A 22940-nucleotide genomic window follows, 5' to 3' on the forward strand; every position below is an offset into this window, starting at 1 on the left:
CACTAAACAATTCCGAGAAACGGACAAAGGAATTTTTGTAAACACAATGACGCCGGGCGGCCGTTCGGCAATACCGAAGTTCAGTGTAACAAAGGAAAAGTCCCAATCACTCAAAATGCTCTGATAAATTGTTTAAAAAATTATTTCACATCCTAAAATCACTTGCACTGAGTCCCGCACTTTGTATTTTCCATGTTCACAGGCGGTGCTGGTTTTCTGTACTCACTAGGACCCCGATTTTAACGGATCTTCACTACGCGACACCCGACCGACCGTTCCACGTACCGCCGCCGAACGACTGAGTCCCTACTCAAAATGGCGTGATGTTGAAGGCGGCGCTCGAGTGGGGGGGTCGCCAGGCGATACTCCGCGCATGCGCATAGCAGACCGTGCATGCGCGCAGAACACCGCGGGCAGTCTCAATTTGACGAGATAAGATAATTGCGAAAATTCTTAACCTAATAAATAATTCTCTTAAAAAAAACACTGCAATCACGTAAAATTCAATAGTCAGTGAAAAATAATTGATTGAAGAGAATTTAGCGTGTGGATTTTGGTCTTGACCATCAAAAACACTTCGATTGGATCTCTGTAACGGGAATGGGAGTATCAGATACATTGAATTACGTTCTGTTTTCTAATCCCGTCAGCTCGAGTGCCGGTTCGTTTGCGAAAACTGCTGCATCAGCTGTAAGTCGCTGTTATTTTTTAATAAAAAATAAGAGGAATCAATTTATCTATTGTTATTGCCTGATTTTTGGAGACTGGGTAATGTTTCTATAGTTTATTCTATTTTTGAAACTTCGAGGTCATGTAGATACCATACAGCGATCAAAATTGTTTTTTTTTGACATTTGTTAATTACATGTTATCAATTATTCAGGCCTCAAGCCCCGTATTGAGTACAAACTGGTTCCACCTGAGCCTTCGTGGAAATCGGCAGCAGCCTCAGGGCCTTATTTGAAATTGGCAGGACTTGGTATTCACTGAAATTGAAAAATGAAAAATTTTCAAAAAAGTATCAGAGGAGCATAAAAATGGAGCAGGTATTCACTGAAATTTAAAAATTCGAAATTTTTGAAAAAGTATCAGGAGAACATGAAAATCGAGGAGGTATTGACTGAAATTTGAAAAATTCGAAATTTTTAAAAAAGTATCAGGGGAGAATGAAAATTGAGGAGGTATTCACTGAAATTGAAAAATTTTAAATTTTCAAAAAAGTATCAGGGGAGCATGAAACTCGAGGAGGTATTCACTGAAATTTAAAAATTCGAAATTTTGATAAACGTATCAGGGGAGCATGGAAATCGAGGAGGTATTCACTGAAATTGAAAAATTTTAAATGTTCAGAAAATGAAATTCACCCAGTCGATTGGGCCCTCTGACAGCGGGACTGCTACTGAGGCAGTTACCGAGTCGGCTGACGGGTGGACACCCCACCATTGGGTGCGCCCCCCTCTTTCTCTTGGGGTGAGGTACTACAACACCGGTGGGGTCACTCGAACCCCCACTGAGTGCCTCAGTTCTGCGGGAGCACCCCACCCCAAGAAAAAGAGGGGGCCGCACCCAATGGTGGGGTGTCTACCCGTCAGCCGACTCGCTAACTGCCTCAGTATAGTGAATATTGTCAGAGGAGTAACCTCGGACGTAACCCCCACTCTCCGAAATCCTCACTTGTGGCCGTGTTCCCCACCAGTCAAGTCGAACAAAACCGAAGTTACTTCTTTGGTAATATTCAGTATAGCAGTCTCGCTGTTAGAGGAACCAGTCGACAGGGTTTATGTTATTTTCTGCGTTACCAAATTGGTATTCACTGAAGTTTTAAAATTTTATGGAGTCACTTAAAATTTTGCCCCCATGTGACCCTTTACCAAATCCAATTAACCTTTCACCTCTGACAGTGGGACTGCCTGTGAGCCAGTTATTGGGTCAGCCGACGGGTAGACACCCCCATTGCGTGTGGCGCCCTCCCTCTCTTGGGGTGCAGTACTAGGATGCCGCGGGGGTGACTCAAACCCCCAGAACTGAGCCTCTACTTTGGTCAATCCTCTTTGGGCTAAAGTCTAGAGCTGTCTAGAGGACTAGAGGTCGAGTTGGATGAGTTCCGGGCGTTCAATCGACCCCAAGCCGATGGTGATGTCACCGCATGGTAAGGATGATACCACCAATGCTCCCACCTCTTCCATCATGTGGCTCCATCTCCTGTATCTGTCAATCTCAGACCAACTGTTTTACCATTTTCATATTTAGCGTCAACAGTTTAATTCCGTATAAATTCAAATAAACTTTGAAAATCATAACAAATCCACGTGTGTTCTCAAAAAAATGGATCAGGAGGTCCAGATCAGTCGTCAATTTCTCGCCCACATTGGACTATCCGTTGAAAAGGTTAAACTTTCCTTCGTTAAACGTTTGTTTCCTGAATTTGGAAAGGACAGGGAAGTCTTGCTGATCTGCAATTTGTCCCCTGAGGAAGAAGAAAAGATAATGAGTCCCAAGGGTAGGGATGAAAATTCAGAAATGCTGGACGTCACTGGATCACCACTGGAGCATTCTTATGGAGATGACAGCTTTAACGTCTCAAGGACATCATTGAGGAGGAATTGGATGAAGAACGAGGAGAGATTCATGTCGATTCATCAAGTAGCAGCTGAAACCCTGAATTACACCCAAGAAAAACTGAGCAATGCCAAATTGTGGACGACACCGCTCTTTGTCCTTGCTGATCCTCAGGAAAGTAATGAAAGATGTATTCTTATCGGTTCACACTCAGATTCTCGTGGTTTCAGGACATTGCGAATATGTTTAGGTGGTACGATGTTTCTCTCTGAGATTCACGAGGCCATTCAGATGGAAGTGCCATTTATTCAACATGATAAAAATGAAATGAATCTACAGAATAGGAAGAAAGCACAGGTGAAAATTTATAGTGTTTATGAAATCTCTGGAGTTGATCCGGAGATGGTGGATTGGAAGGACGAGGAGAAATCAGAATATGGAGGGTATTTGAGCATAGAGACTAGTTGGGAGGAGCTGAGTTTCATTCCACCCTTGAGGAACTCTTCTAGTACACTTTTTGCTTCAGTAGTTAGTGGTTCCAAGGCCAGTCCTCTTACGTCTCTTTGGAATGAGCTTCTGTTGCTGAAAAACTACCTGGCAATGCTAGAGGAATACCAAACCAAGCACATGTCCTCTCGTTATAGCGTTGCACCACTCAATTTTCCTAAATGTTTTAGCAATGTGTTTCGCGAATCGACGAGTAAAATCACCAAGAAGCTTCATCAGATTTTAGTAGGAGACGATGCTTTCGATGACTCAGAAGTGATAGACGATACATCAGTTGCTGAAGGCCCCAGTGAAGATGATTACCAAATAAAATTGTCTGACATGGCGAAAGTTTTGGAGAAGCGGCCTGATCAGGATTTTGCCAGTATTCTTTGGAGAATCATCAAAGGTGCTGACAGCTATACAACCATGACTGACTGCATTCACACTGTTTTTGAAGCTATTTCAATGAGTAATTTCAAGCCTTCGTTGAACGTTGGAGATGACACTAGATTTGGTAAACTCGTTGGAGGTTTGGACTCTGTTGAAAAACAACTTCCTCAGTTGGCTGGAAGTATTTCAATGGAGCTTGTCGTTGATATGGGACTGGAAAAACTTGTTAGGGATTACACGTATCTATTATCTACGGGAAATTTAATGGAAAGTTATGATGCCAGGAAAATTTTAAATAATGTTGCTGAGGGAGTGTTCGATGTTACAAAATACAGGTATCCCTACAATCAGTTTAACTTAATGTGTAGCACAAGCTAGAGTTCTTTAATCTGTTTAAGTACCTTGTTTTTAGAGAGAAGCTCATGACTCTCGCACAGATTCATATGTCCTTGGAATTTCTTCAATTGATCCAGGATCAGTTGAATTGTCGTATGGACGTATCTCGATCAATATTTGAAGCAGCTCTGAAGATCTACAAGGCCCCAGACTCTCCACTGAATTTTCAAAACCTTGAAAATCACGTAATTTATTCATTAAACGTTTCAGCACCCAAGAATATTGTTTCCGAAGTGATGAAAATGTACGTTAAATTGAGACTATTTATTCCATTGACAGAAAGTGCGTTCAGATTTTTATCTTGATGAATATTTGTCTAGGCCCCCTGCCTCGTGGATGTGCACGCTGACTACTGATGTCACACTGCAGAGCTATAGTTCAGTTACTCATTACAGTCGTACTCCAATATTTCCACCCAATATATACAATTCAGGTAAATTAATCAATTATTAATTATGAATTGTAAAATAATTCTTTATCACCAACACGAGAAAAATGTTTTCCATTTTCTGGTTCATATAAATTGTTTAAATAAATGATTCGAATGGATTTTACAGAGGACATGCTGAAGGTCGAAACTGACACCGAGGGACCGATGTATTACGTTACCACAGGCAGTAGTATTCACTTCAAGCTAGCGACTGATGATTAATTGTCAATGAGAACAGTCACTCCCGTGTCATTTAAATTATCTTGAAGAGTCTGTAAGTTTCATACGATATTCTTACCGATATTTTTATATTTTACTGGATATCAGTCTTCAAAGTGCTCAGGAAATGATTCCGCTTTGCCATGGAGACTTCTGATTGGAATTATCTCTCGGGTAAAAATGATAGTGGATGAATGGAGGATGAAAATTATTCAACAGTTTCAGAATAATTATATGACAATATATTTAATCAACATGAGAATTGTATAAGCATATTTTTTTAATACATTTAATGTATAAATATAACTAGAATTTCTTTTATGAGTGTTTTGTACTGATCAGTCATTGACGAAAACTACACTCGAATAAATTGATAAATTATTCTATTTTCACTTTCAATTTGTGATGTGTTCTTTGTTACACTGTAGATTCATCAGCTTTGGGCGTTTTTTTCCAATCTACATGGTGAATTCATTTCCAACAATTTATCTAATTGCTAAGTATTATGCATTTTTCTGATCAGCGATCGGAGAGAGAGGTGAAAAATTGAGCAAAAACCAAATCTGATGCATCTACTTCTACTTTCGACAATTATTGATAATTTTCGTTGATTATTGAAATCTAAACCGTACCGGAATGGAATTCAATGATTTATAAGAGAGAAAATCGATAAGAACACCTTTAAAACACACAAAAAATTATTGAAAAAATAATGAATGTCCACTGTTCCATCTTACACATGCTTAAAGATACAATTGATACATTCCTAGCATTTACAGACAATGAAAATTGTTAAAAAATAATAATTTGTTTAAATATCGTGGGGAAATTAATATATTAAAACAATTATATTAAAACCAGATCCGATGAGACACCAGAAATGAGTCAGAACAGCCAAGCAGTATACATATATATATAAATAATAAAATTTATCTTAACTTGTGAAACACAAAGAACGTGGAAAAATCAAGTGAGATGGAAAATTCGGTGGAGTTATTTCTTACCAATAGTAAGTACCAATTATTAATTTGCTTTGTTAATGCACTTAATTAAAAAAAAATACTTAATACTGAGTTGTTTCCGTGTCGTCCATACTCGTGATGCTTGCTTGTTCTAGTACTTGCAGTAACTTTTGCATTTCCATCGAGTCGGTTGTGTTGTCTAGAGTTCGTTCCAATGCCCGAACGTATGACATACAGGTACGTCCTTCGTGATCGAGATTTTGAGGATTGGCTTTATGCTTAAAAATTCAGTAATAATTACACCAACCGCTGGCCATTGTTTTTTATTTGAAAAAAGTGTTAATTTCCTTACCCAAATGAGCAATTGAGCCATAGCTAGATTACCAGTAGCACAGGCGAGATGTAGAGGTGTTCTCAGATCATCAGCACTTACAGAAATATTGACATCTTCATAGGTGCACCGTGCCAGACAGAGAGTGAATGCCCTCATGTCTCCCCTGAAAAGAAAAAGAAGAACAATACATGACAAGAAATGAAAATTATCTGGCATTCCTCCAAAGAGGGATTCATCTCACCTGCAAACAGAGTCAATGAGAAGTTTTCCAAGGGAGATATTGGGATTGGCTGGAGGAAGAAATTTTTTCTCTTCGTATTTCCATCTGATCCACTGCTCCTTAGCCTCCCTGCTTGAATCTGGAGTAGGTTTGACCTTACCACCGAGACAATATTCCCACACTCCATTGGCAATATCATTACCAAGTGCCAGCATCACACTCAATTGGCCAGCAGACCAATCATCGAGATTCAAGGATCTAATCTTGGAGATATGTGAGCCCAAATTTCTATGAACTCCCGAGCACTCGATGCAAACAAGAACACCAAGATTCAAACTCGCCCAGTCAGGATTGGATGCTCCACAATCGGCACAAGCATCATTACCAGAAACTTTATTCTTGATGCACATCATCTTGAATGCGTCAGTCTCATTTTTCTTGTCGCCATCGGAATTTTGGAGACTCGATAAAATCTGTTGTTCAATGGCAGCAATCCATGAGTCTCTGTCATCAGCATTGCTCGCTTCAAAATTCCAACTTTTGTTCTCCAACGAGATAATTGAAAATTCAAAGCAATCATCGATTGTTGCCACAGTCTTAGATCCTTTTGGAGTCTTTCCAGGAACTTTAACTGTCACATATTGAAGTAGAATCTCTTTTCCGTTGGTATCGTTCATGTAATCATGCAAACTACAGTGATACGTTAATCTTCCATCCTCTAACAGAGTTACATACTTTTTCTTTCGTTCTTTCAGCGATTTGCTACTCCTTTTAAAGAGATAGCCCTGTTTAACTGGTATCTCCCTGCCAACTCCCATCTCACCCATGTTGTACTTCTCCTTTTTAGACGGTGTAAAAATATTTGATTTTCGCCTGAACTTTCTGATTGTCGTTGGTGTCAAAATGGAACTTCTAAAATCGTGGAAACTATCGCTCGTCAGTGTATCACATTGGGGAATATTTTCCTGCGTTGGCCTAAGAAACTCATCGGATTTTTCGGTCTGATGAATGACCTTGGAGGGACTGCAAGTGTCCTCTTTGGCATGTGACAGTGAAGTTTTAATGACAGGCATTGAGTATTTAGGTTCAACGATGTCACTCGAATTTTGACCGTTGCAACGAGATGGGGCTAATTGCGGTGAATTTTTGTTTGGCCCTGATTTATTTGAGCTGATGATTTTTTGACAGACATCTTGGAAAACACGCTCGACATTGAGACCGTAAATGGCACAGGTTTCGTAATAGGCGCATCGCAACTCGGAGGAGAGCTTTCTCGGTCGTACGTCTTTGATAACTCTGGGATTTGTGTCGTTTATGGAATCCTGAACACCCACCAGAATTTTTGGAACGTCAGACATATTTCGGAATGAACACATTTTGTTGTAATAGTTGCAGAGAATTGAGAAACTCTCTTCACTCTCCAGTGAGAAAACAAGTAGAATAGCATCGATCCACGCGGAAAATTGAGCCTCTGGGGTGCCACCCTCGTCTCGAATCAGTAGAAGATGACTCTGATCGTTTATGAAGACTTCCTTTTTGAAACGACCACCCTCTGGAGATTCTTCATGCATGAATGAGCCAGTCAGGTATCTGTGAACCAATGCTGATTTTCCAGAATCGCAGGAACCGATTATCCCGAGGTGGAGCTCGGGGACATTCCTCGAGAGCGTCCATTCGTGACTATTGACGAATGAATCTGAAAGATGAAAAATAATAAAACTAAATTAATAAGAATTGGTTCCTTATTAAAATGTGTTAAAAAGTGAAAAGTCTAAAAGAAGAAAATTTTTATTGAAATTTATATGATGTAATAAATTGAATTGAATTACCTTCAATGGCCACAACATGTTCTCGTATTTGTTTGGAAATATGAGTGTCATTTATAAGATCAATGAGATCGTAAATAGCGTATATCGAAGGATGTACACTCTCGAATCTTTGAATCTCATGTCTTATCGTCAGAGAATAATCGTGTCCACTTTGGCCACTTGTCATTGTTTCATTGACACAGTAATCACAATAAAGATTATTTGACAGAATACTTCCTCAATTCAGAGAATAAATAAATAATCTCACTTATATATACATACAATACAATAAAAATATGGTACAATTTTTCAAATAACCGTTTTACTCTGCATCACGATGGATAATCACACTTGCAATGGGCCAGTGATGATTACGTATTTACTACAGTAAAATCAATGTGCACTGTGTTATTATCTTTCAATGGAGACTGAAAATGTCAAATTTGCTTATATTTATAAACATGGTATGGAGTTGGATTAGGTAGGCGAACAGGTTAGTTGACGTAAAACGCAACTACTGCTGCTACTGCTCCAAAACGCGACCCAGTCGAAATTTCTCTCCTAGTGCCAAACCTCACAAACAGACAAAAACAGACACATATTTACTTGGTCGATTTTCATGAAGCGATAGCGATACTCCAATATCGCGGACATCACTCAAAGCACTCAAATACTCAATAAATCTGGGCGCGCTGGGTCCATAGGCTCGGACTACTTGAAAAGATTATCCACCCCGAAAAATCGTTGCTCTAAAAATATTAATATATTAATAATAAAAGGGCCCCAAATGTAATCATTAATCATCAATCATAAAAAATATGAAAAGCCTTCAGCATGCCATTCTCATTATAATGACTAATCAAAATACAACATGTTAAAATTATTACTATTATTATATTATACTATTAAATTTTCTTTTGCAGTTTTTTTTTGCAGCAGAAAATACTAGGAAAAGGAATAACCATTCACTAGCAGTATGCAATATCTGATGTATCACCGGCAATTGAGTTATAAAATGGTGATGTTATTGATGAGGAAGAGGATTGTGGGAGTTGGGGGTGCATAGGGGGTGATATTGGGCAGACTCTAAAATGAGAGTGGTGAAAATAGCTGTGAAGAGGTAGGCATTCACCCCTTGTCTCGTATACGTCATAGTGATGGGTATAGTGGGGATGAACTCATAGTTGGAGGGCGACATCCCCCACATCTCCAATCTCCCCAACACCCCCCGCACAACCACCATATCCTCCAACCCCTTGGATATCCGTGCTTGGTATCCGGCTTGAAGCGCCGGCGCTTTAATGTTTTTCCAACATTGACGTAGGCAAGATGGCTTTGAGTGTGTCAAAAGCTCTCCTATCACATCACAATTGCTACAATACAAGGCTATAGTAGGAAAGCTCGAGGTTCTCTTCTCTACGCGGATAACACCTGATACCACCAAGTATTGAGAATATTATTTTATCTAAAATTACTCTTCTCTATCTCTACTGTGTTAGTTATTAAATATCGAGTGATGTACACTGAATCTAAGCGATTTCAATGACCAACCAAAACACAGGCATCATTTTTCACTGTGAATTTTTTTTTTGTCATGTTCAATTGTCCAGGTTGTGAGTTTAAAATATACTTACGATGAGACATTGATTTGCATTGTGTTAGGCTCGTGTCATCTCAAAATGACATGTGCTGATAATATGGAGCAACATAGGAGCCTTGATGAGTCCGGCCAAGCATATTAATGTTTAATAGAACATTAAATTCTGTGAATCACATGCTACTTACACGTAATTCCTCCAAATTGCCTATATCATTCGAATAAATAGTGATAAAATCGCGAATATTTTGGCGTCAAGTCTGATAAATCTAATGGAGAGGCTAATTAAAATAATCTATCTTTATATATTGATGAATGGAGTGAATAGAATTCATTGGCCTCATTATGGCAGTCAAACCGCTGATAGCCCATTTATTTCATTTTTCTTCCAGTCAATGTGATAAAATATACCTATATGGCGGTTGACGAGTGATCGATAGATTAAAAAAGTTCAGTTCATACCGCTAAAATGAATTTTAAGTGTTGCATTGGTTTTATTCTCGCCTATGAGTCACATTGCGAAGATCGATTGTGGTGAAGTGGTGAGTAAAGTGTGTGAGCTTTTGGCTTCCGGGATTTCTTCATTTCCTTTATCAGCTTCTTTTTTTTTTCTACTTGAATAATTCGAGAAACGGAAGACAGCACTCTCTGCAACAATAGTGTACATATGCATTATTCCAAAAGGAGGAAAAATTCGCAGAGTGAATTTAAAAAATAGAACTCTCAGTGCGGGTTGTAGAAAGTGCAGCAGCTCCCGTTTCCTAACGTGACTGTATCTACTCTTATACACAAATCGATGTATGAATATAGGACTGCCGTTGAACTTTGTCCTTTATCACGTCAAAAATTTACTAATGAAAAACAAATAGTCCTCGATTCATGATAGTTTATTAATCTATTAATTATATTCAGAGGAATAAAAGGTACTGTTCTACGTGATTCAGATTAATTTAGTGTTCGACTCCATTATCGGCATGTCGTGATACATGACATAAAGGGGTCAACGTGATGAGGGGACAACTCGTGAATTCCATGGGGAATTTATGAACATCCTGGATTGTCCTGGGTTTTTCAACAATTTCATTTGACTCATTGTCAGTGAAGCGGTTTTGATCATGTCACTTCTAAATGTAACTGGTGAGTTGATGTATATTGATATATTTCTCTTGTCTATTTTTATTCAATGAACATTCCTTCAGTCATTGATGAATGTGACATTTGCTTTTTGCCAATTGTCCATTCGATGATTAATTTATCATTTTAATTAATGTATGCAATACGTCCTAGTAAATTCGGAGCAGCACATCTAATGCTCGGTTAATCGAGTGTACACATATATATATATATATTCAATTGTTCATTGTGTTTATTCTTGGATTTGTAGATATTGCATTCAACTGGAGGACTATTCAATGATCAAATGACGCGATACATGTGCATATAGCACCGCGCAGTCGTCTATATTTTTCTTTTTTTCTAAACTTCATTCTCTCGATGTATAAAGCGGTTTTTATTGTCGCTTACCCTAGTTTCTACTTGTCATTCTTATCAAGAAAAAAAAATATTCATAATTCTCTTGAAATTTTTGGGATTCCCCTGGGATGTTATACTCATTTTCTCACGCTTCCACGTCATAAACCCTTTTGACCTAATTTGTCATATTCTTTTTGTGTTTCAGTGAAGAAAGCCAGATTTGTTGGAGTACAAGGTAATGTGAGATGAATGTTTGTGTCGTAAATTTTCCACCACTCTGGGTAATTAAACATGTTTTTCATTTTCTAGCTCAACAATTCAATAGCTATGTGACGTTGAAGTTGCAGAATGTTAAATCAACGACAATTACAGTTAAAGGGGCTCTTCCATGTTGGGAACAGGATTTCCTATTGTAAATATCATTGATACTCAAGTTTTATTGCAGGTGAAATAAACAGGACCAATTAAGCACTGAGTAATAAAATTTATTGATTGCAGTGAAACAAACGACATTAATACTGGGCTTCTGGTTGAAGTGTGGAGTAAAGGAATGATTTGGGATCGAGCATTAGGATATCAATATATACCGTTGTCCGATGTTTCTCATGCTAATGAGGTAAATTTTGCCGCGGGAATCGATGGTTGTATGAGAGAATTTAATATTGTCTTTTAATATTATCTTTTTTTGTAGACCGACTGCGAACAATGGATGAGTCTCGATTCAGAATTGGAGATGAGGGGAGGCCAGGTTGTTGGTACCAAATCACCGACCGGCCATTCACTTCTCCTTGCTTGTCGTTTTGAACAACCTTTCGGTGAGTGAAATACAACATTAAGGCTCTTCTACACCTATATGTAGCCACAATTGATGTTTTTTCATTTTTCAGGCAAACTTACTATGGGATTGACCTGAAAAAATATAACGTTTTTCCGTTTTGTCATTATTTAATGACTCACGAAGTTTCAAGGTCGTGCGAAAATTTTTCAGACTTTTTGCAAACTTTTAAAACGAATAACAGAACTGTAGAGAAAATGCATTAAAATTGTGGCACCACCAGAAAACTTTGTGAGCCATTAAATAATGGCAAAAGCAAAAACGTTATATTTTTTCACATCAATTCCACGTATAATTTGTTAAATAGTTGTAAAAAACGATAATTTTGACTATATATGGGTGTGGAACATCCTTAATCAATTAATATTGCTAATTTTCCATATTGTGTGTTATGTTTCGTAAAATGCAGATCCAGAGAATACACGAGGTGCTGATCTTCAACGAAAGCTTGAAATGTTGAATACCACAATGGACCAAGAGGTACGCGCCGAGCAAGCGAGGAGGCAGATTCTCTACAACATTGGACACTGTAAGTTAATTTTTTATTATCTAACATTATGCATTATAAATGCATTCGATGCTTCAATTTGTTTTTATATGTAGCTGGCTACTCCGAGGACTCTGATTACACATCAGATCTGAATTATCCAGTGGGGGGTCAAGGTGCAAACAGTTCAGCATCTCAATTTCGTTCAGCGGCAAATCAGCTTGCAACACCACAACGCTCATTGGAGACATCTCGAGAGAACAGCTATGAACGTGATGATCATCAGGTAAACTGCTATTTATTTTCGGCTAATATTGTTTAAGCGTGTCCTACACCTATATAGAGCCAAAATAAACGTTTTTTCGTTTTTCTGGTAAACTTACTATAGGATTGATGAACATTTATGGGGCGAACAATTTTCTACGTTTTTTCTAAACTTTCAAAACGAATTACAAAACTGTAGAGAAAATGCAGGAAAATAATTGCAACACCACAAAACTTCGTGGGCCATTAAATAATGGCAAAACGCAAAGACGTTATATCTTTTTATATTAATCGCATCAATAATTTCCCCAAGAATTTAAAAAAACGTGAATTTTGCGTATATATGGGTGAAGAATATCTTTAATATTGATTTTGCTCTGAAAGACATGTTAATTAAAACGAATTTGTAGATTTCGGCGAGTATTGGGAGCCGTATTGGTGGAGTTTATGAATATGGTGGTCGAGGACACAGTCCAAGATATGAGCAGCCTTGTACTGATCAAGCTCCACTGCCTAGAGTATTGCCTCAAGCTAGTGGAGAGTCTTCCGAGCCATTATTTTATAACAGCCGACCAAGACATTACAAAGAATACAGGTACATATTCAAAATAATTTCAATCTGTCGATGAAAAATTACTCAACACTTTTTTCATATATGTATATATATATATATATATATCTTCTACATGGAAAACAGAAGGCGGAAACACACTTGGGATTACGAGGACAGGTATAGTGGTGTCGTTGAATTTTAATATTCACCTGTCATATCATTTAAAAATATATTCACGAAGAAATTAACATTCGGCGATTGCACTATTACATGAGTTATCACCAAAACAAAAATACCATACAAGTTATCATTTCTAGAATAATCATACATATACATGAGATATTTCTGACCTTCACAAAGCACTGGACACAAGTTTGAATTGTATTCCCCATTGATAACTTATTTATTTTTTTTTTCCAGTCAAGATGGCTGGTACAGCGAGGGATACGATTATCAAGCGACAAGAATCGATGATACAAGAATATGTAGTGATACTGAGTTTTATCCAAGTGTCAACGCAAGTTATAAGAGAAAAAGTACGTGAAATTTCATAAATGATGATTCATTATTTATCTTTTTGCTTATTGAGAAAAAATGAAAAATTTCTGCTCTACTAGTTCCACACAGGAGACCATCGCTCGAGCGACAAACAACTCTTTATGATGAGATGTATTATGGAACAGACACGTACATGAATGATCTTAGTGCATCAGAAATGAGTGCCATGTATCCAGTATTCAAGGGAGATAACAAACCAGATGATTATTACAACAATATTACCAGTTATGCTTACGAAGCCGAAAGGTATTGTACCACGTAAACGATAATTAATCCATTGGAAATTGAAAATTCATAATTGTATCCTTGGCTTTCCATTCTAGATATGGTCAAGATGATGAGGATCGACAATGGGATAGCGGAGGAAGATCGTACTCAGGAGCCAACGTACATCATCGAAACAATCGTAATCGAAAGACATTACCTCAGAGACCGGCATCATCCATTGGTATCCAAAGACCTAATTATCGTTCAACAGTTACACGACAGACAAGTTATGGATCTGACGAACTCGATGATAGGCAAGAGTGAATAATTTTAGTCTTTAGTTCTTAATTATAATTGCAATTGATATGTAATGGTAATTTTTTTTACAGTATTCATAATACCCACTGGCGTAGAAGTTTCCAATCTGAGCATCGTTCAGGATTTTTGCAGGATCGAAGTAGTACTGGAAAAAAACTTCCCCCAACGCCATCAAAGTCTAGCAATTCTGTGGGTGGAAGAAAGCCACTATCATTGCCAGCAACACCAGGTCGACAACTACCCCGAACTTATTCTTCATCGGTTGAAGATTATTATACACAACAAAATTACAATGAAGACTTTAATTATGCGTATCAAAGTAGTCAAGAACACCTACAAGACAACTATGTGGAAAAAGTGGAAGAAAATTCTCGATCGGAGAATGAACAAGTAGCCGTGCACGACAATCAGTTTGTGCCAGATTATATGACAGAAGGGACGCATCAATATTCTCAGGAGTTTATGGATTCCCAAGAGGTTTATAGCGATACACCTTTCATAAACAATTCATACGTCAGTGATTACCAGGATATTTACACATCTGTAGCATCAGCACCACTTACTAATAAATCAATGCATTATAATACTTATCAAGAAAATACATATCCCAGAACTAGTGAATCGTTGAATCATCATTATGGGAATGATAGTGAAAAAATGGAGATCGAGGAGACCTACCATGTACCTCAGTATGAGCAGAAAAGTATGATTGAGTCGTATGAAGAACCGTCCAAGCACGATATTCATCAGGACTCTCACACAGATTCATCATTTATCAAGCAGAATTCTTTCGGTGAATCGTGCCAACAAAATTCCTCCCTCGCATCGTACCACCAGGATTCCTTTCCAGAATCCTACACAGACTCGTATAAAGATAATGATGATTATCATGATTCATATGAAAAAGACAATAATATTCAATCACATAATTACACTAAACCAATATGTACTACTGCTTACGATAGGGAAATTGCCACGTCCGTTAACGATCAACGGTATACACAAGAGAATTATGACAACACATACAATATCCCATCGAGTACATGCCAGCAATCATATAATGAATACAGTGATGATCATGCCCAAGTCGTACCGAGTACAAATCAATCTGATCTTGATTATCATCAAGAGTCATTTAATAATCAGCAAAATGATTCGATTCACTATCAGGTCCCATACAATCAAGCCAGTGTTGTCTCAATGGAATACAAAAATGGTTATAATGACGATAATTATAGAAATTGTGAGGAACCTTATCATCCATCATATCAAGAGTCATACCAAAATGCATACGGTGATGTGAGTAATGAGAGACAAACAAATGAAGTGCCTGAATTATCGGTAACTACTCCCCGAGGACAAACAAGAACCAATGGATATCAGTCTAGCGAGTCTGAATATTTTTATCCAAGTGAAGAGGATCAAAATGGAATACCATTGACATCATCGAGAAAGAAAAAATTGGGAAAGCGTGATGTCAGCTCACTTGTTCAACAGAATACCGATTCACTGGAATCCCGCGATGACGAGTTAAAGGATTCATTTGAGACAGCAGTGAGTTCAGTAACGAGTAGTCAGCCGCGAAAAGTTCTCAGTGAATATTCCACAGCTGGAGAATCGAGTCCAGTTGCCCCAATGCACATTGAGTCTCCAGCTTCTACGCAATCACCAGCAATAACCATGATTAATCATACCACTGCCCCCGATGTACCCGTTAATGTTACAACCACTGCGATCATACATTCCAACATTACGACTAATGGTAAAAAATCCCTGACAAGAACAGAGTCTTATCTTGACGATAATTACCAGGCTGCAGAGGATGACGAGTACATGGCTATGGAAGCATATCCTAATGAACTTCAGCGAAAAGATTCACAATTATCCCATCAGAGTCAACACTCGAATTATTCTCAGAAACCCAAATTAACCAGAGGAGATTCTTATGCATCTGATTACTATGATGAAACTTATGATGAGAGCAGAAGAGACTCATTTGAAGCTGATACTAAGTCAGAATTGAGTCGAAAAAATTCGTATCAGCAACAGGACTTGTCTAGAGGCAATTCTTTGTATGGAAAAAGTATCACAAAACCCCAGGCGATATCCAGAGCGGAGAGTTATCAACGGGGCTATTTCAAGGATCAGGACTCAATTGATGAGACTGAGATTGTTCTGAGCAATGCCATCAATGGAGAATACAAAATGAGAGATGAAACATTGGAAAGGTGTGTTTCAATATTCTCCTACATTCATACATATCTTTACTTTTTACTTTTCTACATATGTCTACATGTTTCAGGTACGAGAGAGGTGAGGAGGCACTTGCTCAGGGATCAAGGGAAAATTCCCTGGTCGAACCCTATAAAAGTACACCGCCACTCTCGAGATCGGCCAGCCCGAGAGGTGATTATCCCTTATTATTCATCATTCAGGCTTTATGATTTGACTCTTGCATCTCTACAATATTTGTTATTTCAATTAATAACTTTTCAGGGAGCATAATAAAACAACCGTCTTTGGAGGAAAGTGTTCAAATGGACACACCACCTAGAAGTCCACCAGAACCTCCAGCCGATGAAGAGTTGATGGAGCTTGTGGGTGCAGCACCTGTGCCAACTCAACTGAAAGAACGACCGGTTATGACAGCCAAGCAGCGATGGCATTGGACCTACAATAAAATCATCATGCAACTGACTGTAAGTTTTATTCCTCTTTAATCAAACCGATTAAATTTTAAACATTTATCAACCCATATTAACAATATCCGTGGTGAAAGGAAACCATGCTAAACAAAATGACCATCAACCCTGATCTGATGTAGGTCTTTGGCCTAATTACGTGTGAATGTAACCGTGAATGCCTGGCCATCGGAAACCCCTATACCAAGAGATCGGTGAAATTATCACGTTCCCCTCAAGGTCTATTTCCACATTGGTTATTCAAATTTATCTATTCTCTCTTGTACGAATGAGCGATGTATAATATTATCGTGTCAGTTAAAGTTAATGATCAATCCTGTACGCATGGTGGCAAGAGTCAATTTTTTCGGTGATAAAATAATGGAGGAAGTGAGCCATCAGAGAACTGACTACCCAGGAGTCTTACAACACTACAGGGTTCTTAATGCTGTGTTGAGTGAAAAAACCGGCAAGGGGTCTTACAAGTTTGAGTTGGTTGAATCTACCATAGAGCCGTCATTTCAATTCAGTTGAGTCAGTAAACCAGTTCAATCCACTTAACGAATCTACCAAGACTTTGTCCTTGTATTAATTTTAATTAGTGGTTGATTAACACCTATTTAACTTGTGGATACCTATCGTGTATCAACGCGGCATAATGCCAGGCTGTTTTAACTATCAAAGCACTGTACTGTGATAAGGAGGCCGGATGCCGGTTACAACCGATAAACCTTCTCCAGTTGGTTGCGTTGTACTCAGTACACCACCGTCTTTACGATGATTAACAAATACGTTGGAGAAAATATATTGCGAGTGATATTGATTGTTGAATTTTTTTAAGTGACAAGAATCCGTTGTGTCGAATGCTTTGATGATGAGAAAAAACTAGCGGATAAAAAGAGAAGAGAGAAAAGGAAATCAACGACAATGGATGCTCGTGAAAAACCAACTGAGTGGGCACTTCTTTTTCCTTTGAAAGCCGGGTTATTCGCGGTGAAGACCTCAATATCGTCTCGAACCATCAATCGGGGAAAAGAACAAGTTTTGGACGGAAAGGAAGTGCAAATGAAGAATAAAATGCGACGTGGTTCCTCATTATCGGAGTTGGACAAGCTCCATCGAGAATCCAACTTTCCTCGTCCTATAGGATCGATAAAAAATTCATCTGAATCGCTACCACAATCACTGCCATTATCACGCACGAATTTGCAATTAAGTAGTACTAAGGTTCGTGGTAGCATTGGTGATTTAATGAATAGAAAAAAGTATGGCGATTCTAATTGGAGTGTCGAGAGTGAGACATTGATTGCTAAATTCATGCCCCTGAGCACAGTAACGTTACAGCAAAAATCTTCATCTACGGAGAGACATGATGAGGATAGGGTGGATGACAATCAGATAGAGTTGGCAACGCCTCAACTACTTACATGTGTACAGAGAACTAGAAAACTTAGTAGACTCATTAAAAGTCAACGGCGGGCTAAAGTCGTAAGTCCTTGGACATCGAGAGAAAAAATTGTAAGTTTTATAAATTCAGAGCAATCGGATAACAATAAATGACGGTAATAAAAGCCAGTCGTTATGTAAATTTTCCGTTTGCCATTACCTGTGATTATCGAGGACGAGGGAACATATTTGGAATGTCTGGAAAGCTACAGTTGTTACTGAAAAAAATTGGCACGGCTCGAGGCGTAACTGGTGGCTAGTTAGGGGAATCGTCTCAAAATACAACTTTCAGAGAATTTTAATCAGAGAAATGATCTCATGTAAAAATAGAAAATAGAAAGTTTAATGGAGAAAAACAGAAAAATATGAGAAATAATCCATTTTTAAAATCAACTCCCCTTTCTTATCATGTATCAAAATATGTCAGCTCAGAGTCACCTTGCGTGCCGTGACATTCTCTCGAATAAATTAATCCTTTTATATTTTTTATTTTCAAATATACGAAGTAATCGAGATTTCCACCGATTTTCGATAGAATTTACTCTGTAAATTTTCCATTTCTTCACGCACCGTTGATAACATATTGATTGTATTGACAATTTTTCGTAAATACTTGTATGTTTCAGGTGAGTAATAAATTAATGTATTTGCGGAATTCAGGCCATATACTTGTTGCGGAAATAATCGATGGTAGGTGAGTAGAACACAGCCTTTCAGTAATGCTCTGTCTCCAGTTAAAAAACCGTAAAACAAAATGCAGTCATCAATTTTGAATTTCTATTTTTAATAAAAATATTCTATCATTACAATTGACCAATAGAATATTTTGCATAATTGATATTATTATTTAAAATGTAGATTAATTTGAAATGTGTGAAAGTAACAATGAAGAGTATTGAATTTTCAATTGACCTTTAATATAGTATTGTTGAGGACAGAGAGTGTAGAGCAGTATGTGGACAATAGATAATGTGAAGGCAAATTGTTGATGTTTGGGAGGGAGAAACAGTGAGGATGATGGCATATGAGATTCGGATGGTTGGGACTCAGTGAATGTACAGGGGAATGGGAAAATTGTGGAGAACGTGAGGGGTTGTAGGAGGGGTTGCACAGGAAGTAGACTGGCCGAGAGGGACGACGAAATGCTGGGAACCCCCTGTGGAAAATCAATATAGTGGCACGGTAGCTTGAGCATGGCGCGTGTCGGCTCAACCGAGTGTCATTATTTTTTCACCATCTTTCGTATAATCCAATCCTTTCAATGGAGTTCATTCGATTTTTCCTCCCGTCCGGAAATTCCAAAGGCCAATATACATTGTCCGATTGTTCCACGTCGGATTCTAGTCAATTTTCCAATAGAATCGCCATCAATCACTGTCTAACAATTTCCATGTTATTCAAAAAGAAAATAGACATTGATAATTTTATTATTTATAATAGCTCATATCTCACCCATTCGTTTTAATTTGATGAGGATTTTATTACAATAGTTTGAAGAGGGAATTATAAATGCTTCGATTAAATTCTATTTTTAGATGAAAAATACAGATTGTTGTTCGGGTAATTGATATAGGTTCGTTTTAATTTAGTGGGAATTTTATTGTTGTAGTTTGAGAATAAGATGGTGAATGCTTGAAGAAAGGAGAATTTTCGATGGGAAATGGAGATTGTTGTTTGGGTAATTGTAATTGATATGTGTAATGATGAAATCTGGGATTTCAATGGGGGCATGGAGAGATAAAGGGAAAATAAGGGGATGAAAAAGGGATTATTGGAAGTAAATGAAAAGAATTGAGTTAATACGGCAAATAAGGCACCCTCATCACTACGTACCTGATAGGTTTTCCAACGCTTGCGCAATTCACCCTCAATGGCGGTGTCGTTTGTCGGTTTATCTATGGTGGGGTTGAAGAACGAAGGTGTAGCAGAGAATAGGCGAGTAAAAGCACGGAGAGAAGGGGGTCAAGAATTAGTAGCGAGGGTACACGTTGTGCCAGCCAACAGTAGCAAATGCCTGGCTACATCGTGGCTGTGCAAACTATGACCTGTGTTTTATCGCTAATTTTAAGTGAAATTTCGGTATTTTTAAATCGCCGGAAAATTAAATATATATATATATATAAATAAATATATAATTGATCCGCCAACTCTTCCTAGTTGTTGAATAATTTAGCTACTTCTATATTTCGAGTGAGAAGAATCAGCGATTCTTCCAACATCAACGAAATGTCACGAGCTCGGGATTTAATGACAAGTATTCAGAGTGTTATATCTACCGTACAGCAATTGTGCAGTGAATTGAAAAATTCCGATACGAAAATACCGAAACTCAAAGGATAATACGACTGCGTCAGTAATAATCGTTGTTGCAGATATAAATTGAAATATTGTGGCAATATTAATTCTTGTTAACGAAAGGAAGAGAGATGAGATGATAAGGGAGGAGAGAAGATGGAGAATGAGGGGAATGTTGCTAGGTTGCTGTCAGAAAGTTTCCAGGAAAAGTGGGAAAATCGATGTTGCCCTCACAAATGCCTTCCTTTATTCCTACGGAGATAATTTCCACTTACTTGGTTAATTTTTTTTTATTAAAACCATAATGACGCGTTGAAAATTCACTAATTGTCAAGATTACTGGCGTAGTTAATGGGATTGTCAATTTAGATGCTTATAGGCTGGAGAAGCCCCGATAAGGGAGGATAAGGGAATGAGGAAAATTGAGTGTTTCTTTTTTGCCATAAGTGGTGTTTAGTGAGCCGTGGGGGTGGCATCGTACGTGTACTGCGTAGTGAAATGTCCAATCGCTCGATATTAAACTTGTACATAACAGCCATCAATGATCATTTAATCCTTTTTAAATAGGTCGTTTTAAACTTCATACCGAGTTGAGTAAATTTTCCCTCAATTCCCACGTTCTCTTTTTTCTCTCTTTCTCTATTTTCTCTCACTTGTGAGGACATTGTTCTCATGAAGCGTCGATGCCAACTCAATTTTTATATCGCAGTGCTGTTGTACCATGAGGCGCATCTTTGCTGCCAGGACGAGACACCAGACCAATGGAAAGATCAACTGGAGCTGGAGCCCCTTGAATACGTTTCCTATTTGTCAGACTCTAGGGTCCATATACAGAGCATTTCGTTGATGAGAGAAAAAAAAAATATAAGTAAACTCGAAAGATAGATGTAGAGCTGGAAAATATTGTGAATGGAGCATATGACGAGAGATGATGTGCAGAGAACGTGGAATATCGAGGAATGGATGAAGAGAAAAATTCTGTTTCAAAGAATCCTACTGAATAATAATAATATCAATAATAAAAATATTATATAATATAATATAATCATCATAGTAATCATGATAATTATAGACATTATCTAGCAGAAGTGAAATCAAATAATCTGTTTGCTGGAATTTATGCAATCTAATCATCGCAGGGACATTTGACGACCAATCGAATACTGTCAATTACTAGAATATTGTACAATTAAGGATAAAAACTTCTTGCGTAAATACATAGCAATATCAATCGTTGAATCATCGTAGATGTTTGCTGTGATGTAAAAATTATCGGCATCTTTCAAGTATCGTCGTTATAATTTAAAAATTAAACAACGAATGTGAAACAAAATGTGTTTGAAGGGGAAAGAGCGAGTGTTTTAAACGGCCTATTAAATCAAGTATAATGTGAAAAGCCAGTGCGGATTAATTGATCGTGTGTGTTATTTATCTGGTACCTGATAAATAATTCTTCTTTCCTCGTTAATGGAGTAGAAGTCAATTATTAATGACGAATGATAATGTTACCAGTGTCGAGTTGAATAATCGGCTCATGTGTTTTGGTGTTGTTCGTCAAGGTGAGTTTTATGCAAATTTTTCATTATCGAAGTAATCTGTGTAAGTCTGATGTCTAGATTTCGATTGCTCAATCAATTTCCATGATTTCCATTTATTACTAAAGAGTGAGAAAATCATTACGAAGTGTTAAGAAATAATTGTCAATTTTTCTTTACGAATCCCGGAGAACCGCTTGATAAAATTGCCACGAAAAAATATATTGATTTCTAATTTTATCGAAGTAATCTGTGTAAGGCGGATATCTAGATTTCGATTGCTCAGTCAATTCCCATGATTTCCATTTATTATTAAAGAGTGAGAACATCATTACGGAGTATTAAGAAATAATTGTCAATTTTTCTTTACGAATCCCTGAGAACCGCTTGATAAAATTGCCACGAAAAAATATATCGATTTCAAATTTTATTATTTTATTCAATGTCTCATGAAGTTTTATCTCCGTAGAGAAATTTCCCGGCGTTATCAGTGAATTTGGGGAAAAATTCCCAGAACTACCGGAAATTTCGAAAAATGGAGGTGCAATTATAAAAATTCGTGAGTCATTGAATGATAAAACCAAATGATAGATTTTTTTCATGAGAATACGATCGACGGGTCAATTTTTTTTACGAATCCCTGAGAACCGCTTGATAAAATCGCCACGAAAAAATATATCGGTTTCAAATTTTATTATTATATTCAATGTCTCATGAAGTTTTATCTCCGTAGAGAAATTTCCCGGCGTTATCAGTGAATTTAGGGAAAAATTCCCAGAACTACCGGAAATTTTGAAAAATGAAAGTGCGATTATAAAAATTGGTGAGTCATTGAATGATAAAATCAAATGATAGATTTTTTTCATGAGAATACGATCGACGGG

At 37.6% G+C, this 22940-nt stretch overlaps 3 protein-coding genes across 11 annotated transcripts in view; 2 read left to right on the forward strand and 1 right to left on the reverse strand.

Moving 5' to 3' along the window:
- Window positions 1-1989: 1989 nt before the first annotated feature.
- On the forward strand, window positions 1990-4507 carry Zwilch (zwilch kinetochore protein). Of its 3 annotated transcripts, none has more exons than XM_011309569.1 (5): window positions 1990-2149; window positions 2251-3773; window positions 3851-4078; window positions 4155-4267; window positions 4392-4507. In XM_011309569.1, the coding sequence occupies exons 2-5, from the start codon at window positions 2326-2328 to the stop codon at window positions 4484-4486; spliced, it is 1884 nt and encodes a 627-aa protein (XP_011307871.1). In that variant the 5' UTR covers window positions 1990-2149; window positions 2251-2325; the 3' UTR covers window positions 4487-4507. The 3 variants fall into 3 exon arrangements, with proteins under 3 accessions (XP_011307871.1, XP_011307872.1, XP_011307870.1); XM_011309570.1 differs by having other exon boundaries at window positions 2434-3773; XM_011309568.1 differs by lacking the exon at window positions 1990-2149 and having other exon boundaries at window positions 2174-3773.
- A 1016-nt stretch (window positions 4508-5523) lies between these two features.
- Window positions 5524-8377, reverse strand: CenG1A (Centaurin-gamma-1A). The gene is made up of 4 exons (XM_011309571.1): window positions 7829-8377; window positions 6021-7695; window positions 5798-5942; window positions 5524-5723 (listed from the first exon to the last, which is right to left on the reverse strand). Exons 1-4 carry the CDS (start codon window positions 7992-7994, stop codon window positions 5547-5549), a joined length of 2163 nt encoding a protein of 720 aa, XP_011307873.1. The 5' UTR covers window positions 7995-8377; the 3' UTR covers window positions 5524-5546.
- Window positions 8378-9805: 1428 nt separating this feature from the next.
- LOC105269390 (protein unc-13 homolog B-like) overlaps window positions 9806-22940 on the forward strand; it is a 39001-nt gene continuing 25866 nt past the window's right edge. For 4 of the 7 annotated variants that reach the window (XM_011309574.1, XM_011309577.1, XM_011309573.1 and 1 more), the window contains exons 1-16: window positions 9806-9946; window positions 10349-10541; window positions 11083-11112; window positions 11187-11289; window positions 11376-11493; window positions 11569-11692; window positions 12122-12241; window positions 12316-12485; window positions 12874-13058; window positions 13161-13193; window positions 13437-13552; window positions 13634-13820; window positions 13898-14095; window positions 14171-16327; window positions 16402-16505; window positions 16596-16798. In XM_011309574.1, the coding sequence (XP_011307876.1) occupies window positions 10520-10541; window positions 11083-11112; window positions 11187-11289; window positions 11376-11493; window positions 11569-11692; window positions 12122-12241; window positions 12316-12485; window positions 12874-13058; window positions 13161-13193; window positions 13437-13552; window positions 13634-13820; window positions 13898-14095; window positions 14171-16327; window positions 16402-16505; window positions 16596-16798 (3870 nt within the window). In that variant the 5' untranslated portion in view covers window positions 9806-9946; window positions 10349-10519. The remainder of the gene's footprint in view (window positions 9947-10348; window positions 10542-11082; window positions 11113-11186; window positions 11290-11375; window positions 11494-11568; window positions 11693-12121; window positions 12242-12315; window positions 12486-12873; window positions 13059-13160; window positions 13194-13436; window positions 13553-13633; window positions 13821-13897; window positions 14096-14170; window positions 16328-16401; window positions 16506-16595; window positions 16799-22940) is intronic. The other 3 variants (XM_011309579.1, XM_011309578.1, XM_011309576.1) reach the window with 2 other exon arrangements.

Source organism: Fopius arisanus, unplaced genomic scaffold (genome assembly GCF_000806365.1).
Source record: "Fopius arisanus strain USDA-PBARC FA_bdor unplaced genomic scaffold, ASM80636v1 scaffold00069, whole genome shotgun sequence".
Taxonomy (NCBI): Eukaryota; Metazoa; Arthropoda; class Insecta; order Hymenoptera; family Braconidae; genus Fopius; species Fopius arisanus.